The following is an 8,291-nucleotide window of genomic DNA, read 5'->3' as shown; positions in this document are numbered from 1 at the left end:
GAACTGCAAAGGCAAATCAGTGGCCAAGCTCGACCACAAAGGAATCAGAATTTCTAGGAATAGCTTGCATCCTTGGCAACAGGAGTATGACTTTAAATCTCTTTGAGTAATTTTAATGTGCAGCTAGAGTTGAGAACTACTGCAATTCTAAATCATTGAGGGCAAGATGGGCGAACAGGAGTGTAATTTCTTTCTTTCTTCTTTTAAAATATTTTTTAGTTGTAGTTGGACACAATACCTTTTTTTAATTTGTTTGTATTTTTATGTGATGCTGAGGATCGAACCCAGTGCCTCGCACATGCTAGGCGAGCGCTCTACCGCTGAGCCACAACCTCAGCCCCAGGAGTGTAATTTCTTATTAACTGCCTTCGATTGTTTCAATGTTTATTGACAGCTTTTTTGAAAAGGTCCAAAATTTCAGGTGAAATTTCCCAAATTTCAAAACGTTGGCAAGCATTTTAAAACGTTTAAGTCAGGATGGTGGCGCGATTTGGGAAGCTAAGGTTGAAGGATTGGTAGTTCGAGCCCAGCCTCAGCAATGCAGCAAGATCCTGTCTCAAAAAGTAAAAAAGACTGGGGATGTAGCTCAGTGGTAGGGTGCCCCTTGTTTCAATCCCTCTGCAGACACACTCACACACACGTCCAAAGAACACCGAGGCTGGGGATGGGAGTGGGGTCCGTCGATAAAGCAAGCATGTATACTGTCCCTCAGTTAATACCCTTCCTTCCAGGTCAACTCCCGGCTTTCAAGAAACATGTTCTGAGTAGTTAGATAACTTATTCAAGATTATACAACAAATCACACAGAGTCGCGACTAAAACCCAGTTCTTTCAGATTTAATATTGCTTTTATATGAAGAAAAGACCACTTTGGAGATGCGCTTTAAAAATAGTTAAGACTGTGGGAAGACAGGTCGTTTCAGGTTCAAGAAACTTGGAGAGCTGTGCCTCCCAGTATCCCATCGCGGACCGCAACCCCAGGTGACGACTAAATTGAGTAACGTGAACGCCTAGATCTCAAGCAGAAAGGAAAGCCAACTACGCAAGATTATTCCACCAGCAGCGCCGCGGAGGAGCTAGGCCGGTTAAGAGCAATGAATTACGACCTCTGCTGGTCACGCTCACGACTCCTGCCGTAAAGCCCGTGTAGAGCGCATGCGCGCCTCTCCTCCCTTTCGGATTACCGAGGGGTCACTACGGTGGGGATCCACACTGCGTCGCTCGGCCGTCGCCATGGTGAAGCTGAGTAAAGAGGCTAAACAGAGGCTGCAGCAGCTCTTCAAGGGCGGCCAGTTTGCCATCCGTTGGGGCTTTATTCCTCTCGTGATTTACTTGGGTCAGTGGGAGAAGAGCCTGGGAGGAGACTTGAGGGAAGGGGTTGATGGCGTCTGCGACTCCATCTTTGGCCTTCGCGAGCGGGAGACGGAAACGTGATCCCGCCGTGCAGGTCTTCTGAGGCTGACTGGTCAAGTGGGGTCGATTTAAACCGAATTCCCTCTTTTACTAGTTGTGTGGTGTTTAACAAGTGATGTAATTCCTCCCATTCTGTAAAACGGAGGCAAGATTTACTTTTCAGGATTGTCGTGGGGGTTAGATGATGACCCGATGTCTGTGAAAGTGATAACTATTTGGCACCACGTGGGTTTTCAGGGCGTTTCTCTTCATCTCCAGGTGGGTCTAGGTGGCTTTCATCAGAAGAATGGATAATGTTTTCCTTTAGCATACTAGAGTTTATTTTCCTTTATGCACAATGATTCCCTTTCCTAAGACAACCATCATGTTAATTTTTTCATCCTAGCGTCTAACTCAGGTCTTTTGAGATTTATGTTAAAGTTATCTTTCTAGAACTTATTCCTTGTTTATTAGTGTCGTTTCTTTTACACTATATATAAAATTAAACTTTATGTTTAAACTAATTCCAAGGTTCTTTAATTCACACTAAAACCTGCATCCACAGATTAATCTTATGTAATTCAAAACATTTTAGGGCTTGATTGCATATAGTGCTGTAAGATGTGGCAGAAAATGACATTAAGAGCAGAAAGGTTTTAATGTGCCACCAGTTAAAAGACAGTTCTACATGGGCTCTTGTCTTTCTGTAATCTTGTGTGTGGAGACTCTGATGACCCTTGGTTCCATGTTATCTTTTGGGGGTGTTTATAGAACAACCTTCCAGAGCCAAAGGAAGACATACTTTTAGCCCAACAGTTTATGGTTTCCTAAATGTAGGATTTATCTTTACTATATGTGCAGTTATCAGCTGGCCCTCTTCCTGGGGCTTTGCATCAGGTCTTGGGTTATTGAAGATAATATGATGAAACTCTGACTACAGCTATCGCTGGGAATGATAAACTCTTGTCTGTGACTGACTCAGAACCTTGTGTCTTAAACTCTTGTGAAACTGGAAGGCTAGTTTGTTGTCCTGAAAATAGGGTAAAATTTCAGACCCCTCACAGTTCTTTATATTCTGATTTTAATCAGTTATTTAAGCAAATTAGCATATATCATCAAATCAAAATTTTGGGTGAGGGAATGGGAACCAGGGATTGAATCCAGAACACTTAACCTTTTTTTTTTTTTTTTTTTTTATCTTTTTGTTTTTGAGACAGGGCCTTGCTAAGTTGCTGAGGCTGGCTTTGAATTTGCAATCCTTCATTGGGAGTGCCACTGCACCCTGCCTCCTTTCTTTTGTATCACTAGACTTTGCTTTATAAAAAGAGAGGTTTGTTTGGAATAAAATATGATATCCTCAGTTTTGTTTTTGAAAAAGATTAGCTGTTGTTGGTTTTTTGGTCTTTGTGCTCTTTGTAGTCTGTCATCCAGTATGATTTGGGAATTGCTGTAACTTATTTCTGGGTAATGACCAATAATGAAAAGTAGAGGATGCTAAGAGCTTCTGTGCTAATTGTGTATATGCTAGAATTAAGTAGCTTGTTATTCCTTCTGATTAGTCGTGGACATAATTTCACATTCTAGTGAAGATTGGAAACTATTCTGTAGCCCCAGTATATCTAGATAGAGTTGATAGATCTAGATAGCTGTCCTAGGTTGGGTTTAAAAAAAAGCCTTAAAGGTAGATTTTTTTTTGTCTGCTGGGGTATTAATTAGTATTTTTTTTTCTTCTTCACCCTCCCTCTTCCTTTCAGGATTTAAAAGGGGTGCAGATCCTGGAATGCCTGAACCAACAGTTTTGAGGTACTGTTCTTACAAATAAACATTACAGGAAAAATGCTCATATGTTAGTATTGAAACATTGAGAAACAAAAGAGTAACAGTGGTAGGTGTTGACATGAACCTTTCACCAGGCATTATAAACTGCAATAATTTGTAAACTGTTTGGCCCCCTGCTTTGTCCCCTTCCAAAAAAAATTTTTTTTTTTTTTTTTTGGTATAATTATAGTGAAACACATTTTAAAGGAAAAGAACCAATTTATTATTCTACCACATTAAATCGTGAAACTATTTTTAATTTTCTGTATTCCCATCTTATCTGTATTCACCTGAATACAACTTTTTACATCATTTTAGCAAAGGTATATAGGCTTCTGGGTTTTTTCCACCTAAAATTAGAATTGATGTCCAATGTATTTTCCACTTAAGGATTACTTAGGTTTTTCAGTATTATACATAACAATATAATTAACCTTTTTAATGCATATAAACTTAGATTTTGATTTATTTTCTTATGATGCATTCTTATGGGTTCAGTAAGTCCAATATATGAACATTTGTGGTGCTAAAAATGCGCTGTGTATTCCTTTCTCAGAAACAGTCTTGCTAATGTTGGATAAACACTTGAGGAAACACACACATGCATATTATATATATGCATCCAAGCCTTTAACACATAGGCTTTTGGAGGGCATTCAAAATTCAAACTGCAGCTTATTTACATGTAGCAAACAGGTAAGTCTGATATTCCTGGCACTGTGATGACCAGACTACTGCTTACTGGTGCTATGGGATTTCAGTTTGAGATTGTTTCACAGACATCTCTTGTAGTTTGCCAAAATACACTTCATTGGTTATTTGAGATTCTCGGATTGTTCCAAATTGTCCTCTAAGTCACTTTCCAGAGTGACAGAAAATAATAATACAGATTGAGTATTTTTAAAAAAATATTTGGGAACAGAAGTGTTTTGGAGATCAGATTTTTGAATAAGGAATGTTTACTCTATACTAATATTAATCATGGTCACCTACACTGTGTCAGCTATTGTTTTAGGTGCTTTATAAAAACATTATCTGTAGTTGTCATTATAGTCCTAGAGAACAGGTCACACAGTCAGGTGGTGGAACATCTATCTCCAAAGGCTTTTCACTGGGACACTTGGACTCCTACAGGTAATCGTACCTGGTACTCAGCATAGAGTCATCTGATAGGAATTTTGTCCACCTCTTCTGCCTTACTGCTATCTCAGAGGTACTTTTTCTTTTCAAAAAAGTACCACCATATGCTGTCTTCCTCAACTTGTCCACTTTTGTGGTTACTATTTTCCCTGATAACCTTCTTCAACAAATGGTCTTCACTCGTTGCTCTTTTCTTCACCTACCTTTCTCCCTTTAACCCTTTGTGGCATGTCTGCTTAAAACTGCTTTCAGAGCCCCACTAAGTTCCTTTTTTCTTAGCCCTTGTTCAAAGAACTATTAATTTCCTTTTCTGTAAAACGGCCATTGAGATCATGTATCTGCTCTTAACTAACTGAGTGACCATAGACCAATTATTTCCTAGGAAAACTACCTTAGGCACATGATCATAGATGGAATTACTATGTGAATATTTTCTAAATACTGGAAATTATTATCAACTACCTTTCCCCAAGGCCACTAACCTTTCTCAGCTCCTCTTTCCTAAGTTGGGCATAGTAATACCTATTTCACAAGGTTGCCCTGAGGATTGAATAAGAATACTGTCTGTAAAGTGTTAACTGTGTTAGCAATACTTGTCAAATAATGTGATCAATAAACTATTAATAGTAATTTTTTAATCTTTTTGGTGATATTTTCTTTATCCTTCCCACCTTCTATGATAACAATGCTCTAGCCATATGATATTGCATGCTAATCTTGGAATAAATAAATTATAAATAAATAAATAAATTATATTTTCATGACATTGTCTATTTGCTTGTGGTCCCTGAGTCTGGAATACTTTTCCCCTAAGTTTCGACCTGATGGAAACCTGCTTCTAGAACAGCCCAATCTCAAATGTTGCTTCTGCCAAAACTTTCCTCCTGTCTGAAATTGATCAGATTTCTGTGTTCCCAGAGTATTCTTTGGTGAATGGCATTCTCTACCTTTTATTATGTCTGTTGTTTATTTTCATTACATGTTTTGCTCAACAAGTATTGAATTAATTAAATGACCCTTCTACCTTAGGTGATATAGGATTCAGAGGTGGGGCTGGAATGTATACTATTTTGGCTTCAGTTATCCCAGCCAATTTTGATCTTCAAAGTTGCAGACTAGATGAAGCAACCCCTACCTAATTTTTCATTTTTTCACTTTATTGTTTTCTTAATGCTCCTTTCCTTTCTTGTGCTTTCTCAGTCTTTTCTGTCATATATTCTGGTTTCCTTTCCAGGTGTACTTATGTTTTAGGAAAAAATTGATTACCTGCAAAAAGATGTCCAGTTAATGGAATTTCATATATTGTACTGACTGTTCTGGGGAGACTACTAAAGAAGTCTTCCTAGGTTGCCTACTTTGTACCCTGAAGGAACAGAATTGTGTATGCTTTGGTTTTATTAATATAAAATTAATATAAAGTCTGTTGTTTTACACAAATTTATTATTTGTATAATATTTCTGTAAATATTATGATTAATGATTTACTGATTTATTTCCTTTGCCAAGTTGTTGGGTTTTTGAGATTTAGAACCACATTCATCTTAGTGTCCTCCTTTTTCACCCAGATTGGTACATTGTATGTGGTCATCAATTGCTATTTGATAGGAACAGTTATTCAAAATGCAGTATTTTAATGAATAAAGGGGTAATATTTTAGTAAAATATTACTAAGGCAAATAAATTGACTAACAGAATAATTATTTTCATTATCTGTGTAAGGCTAAGGAAGATTTTCTCTTCTTTTTATTTTGTGTGCTTATTACATTGAGGAGCAGACCTAAATAAATGAAGAGTTTATTTTCATGTCTTAACTGTAAGCAAAAATACTTGGGGTTAAATAAAAATAGATGCATGTTGGGGTTTTCTAGGCATAGAGAAATTTTTTTTAAATAAAAACTGCATTCTATTTTATAATACCAGGATCAAACCCTTATACTGGCAAGCACTCTCCTACTGAGCTATATCTGCAGTCCTCAGAAATCACACTTTCAATCAGCAGGACTGTAGGATTTAGACTTGAAATACTTCATTTCTCCTTTATTGATTCTGTTGCTTCAAGTTAGCAAATTGGGAATTTGGACTGTTTACTGGCTGCAATGTTTGGGGTCAGAATAAGTTGAAGGGGAAATGGAGGCAAATTGCCTAAGGATGTGGTTAAGAGCACCTAGGTCACATCTTATTCTTCTACTTATGATATGTAACCATCTCAAAGCCTCAGTTTCCACATCTTTAAAATAAGGATGGTAAATGGTACTTACAGAAAGCATTCAGTAAAAATGTTATTTCAGTATCATTGATATTGCATCTAATAATGATACTTTTATTATTTGGGTTCATTAATTTTTCTAGTTAATGCAAATCATTAATCATTTATCTTTTGATTGAGTTTACATATTAACTTACATATCCTTTTTGTTTATAATAAGTAACTACACTCAAATGTAACAAATTGTGTTTATGGTTCTGTGTGTTTAGTTTTTTATTATTTTGCTTCACGAGGTTGATTCTTGTCTTAACTCTGAATTTGATAGATAAGCAAACATAAAAATTTACAAAATCTAGTTCTTAAGCTGTGTATAGAAAGTTTTTGTTTAGGGATTTAATTTATTTCTCCTCTTCACAAATATTTTAGCCTACTTTGGGGATGAACTGTTTTGTCATCTGGATTTGGAAGAGGTCATCCAACAGGAACAACATGGAAGGTGTATGCTCTGGCTGGGATAAGCAATGGGACATCATTCAGACAGTCACCAATTGGATGGCACAGGGTTCTTACCTCTCAGATGCATCTGTGGCAGAGTGGAACCTCTCCTGACTTATTTATGATGGACTATATAAAAATAAATATTTTCAACAATGTTCTATATTGTGTCTTTTTTTAGTAGAGCACACTAAAACTATCAGCTAAAAACTAAGCCTTTTGTTACTTTTTCAAAACAGAATCTTGTATTTGCTGATATGCCACCTTAAAAAACAAAAATCCCAATTCCTGGGCCACCACTTAACAAATGGTTTCTGGTTTTCCTTTGCAGTAAATACCAAGTCCTTCAGGGATGTTCTCAGATAAGAAGAATGGAGACAAGTTTCAGTTTGTGACAAACTGGGCTATTCCATTACATTGAAATGAAGTTCTGAGTACAGGCAATAGGGGTTTTGGCATCTCTGTTGCTAGGGATAGGAATGGCATTGGGGAATTGTTATTTATTTAGTGAGTCAAAGATTTTCTTCTGGGGTGGTAGCAAACTAGAGTATCCAGTGAAGTGGCCCTGGGGATTACACAGGATGGTGACACTTCCTCTTCTGGTAGAAGAAAGGGCAGTTAATGGGAACTAGTTTTCAGTTCTAGATGCTGGTTTGTTGGGATCCTTACCTGTATTTTAACACTATTGTTTAGTTTTTTTCTGTTCTAACAAAATAGCTATTTACTTAGTTTGAGAGAGAGAATGAATTAAGAAAAGTAGAACCCGAAACAAGATATGACAGTTTGGGAGGGGCCCAGTGTTGGAATGTTTTAAATATCCAGTGTTTTAAGTATAGAATGATCATTTGTGAATATAATCTCTTTCAGGTGTCTGGATCTGTCATTATCAAAAAAATTTTTTCCCCTTAATTCTAATGTAAATGCCTCTGCTATTTAATCCTGTTTCTTCAAGTTTTCTTTGCCATGGAGACCGAGAAGACTGCAGGCTTATTGCATAAGGGGGTTTTGTTTTAAATGGAATTCTTAAGAACTGCAGGAAACCATTTATGGTAAGCACTTCATGTAATTGCTTCACCATCTTTATGAATCTTGGCACGTATGGTTTTGCTAAAAACTGAGCACAAGTTGTTAAGTCCCATAGAATTGCCTAAGTTTGTGTCCCCACCCATCCCTTTCTGTTAAGCATGTTAAGTGAATTCTTGTTTGCTTAGTATTTTGGTGTTTTGTTTTTCTTTGTCAT

General features: G+C 36.9%; 1 protein-coding gene across 1 annotated transcript; it reads left to right on the top strand.

Moving 5' to 3' along the window:
- Positions 1–1,159: 1,159 nt before the first annotated feature.
- Tomm7 (translocase of outer mitochondrial membrane 7) lies at positions 1,160–7,212 on the top strand. The gene is made up of 3 exons (XM_076863355.1): positions 1,160–1,336; positions 3,147–3,195; positions 6,983–7,212. Exons 1-3 carry the CDS (start codon positions 1,234–1,236, stop codon positions 6,996–6,998), a joined length of 168 nt encoding a protein of 55 aa, XP_076719470.1. The 5' UTR covers positions 1,160–1,233; the 3' UTR covers positions 6,999–7,212.
- The last annotated feature ends 1,079 nt before the right edge of the window (positions 7,213–8,291 follow it).

The sequence above is a fragment of the Callospermophilus lateralis genome, chromosome 1, assembly GCF_048772815.1.
Source record: "Callospermophilus lateralis isolate mCalLat2 chromosome 1, mCalLat2.hap1, whole genome shotgun sequence".
Classification (NCBI taxonomy): domain Eukaryota; kingdom Metazoa; phylum Chordata; class Mammalia; order Rodentia; family Sciuridae; genus Callospermophilus; species Callospermophilus lateralis.
The sequence above is the reverse complement of the archived record's forward strand: the minus strand, read 5'-3'. Positions and strand labels throughout refer to the sequence as shown.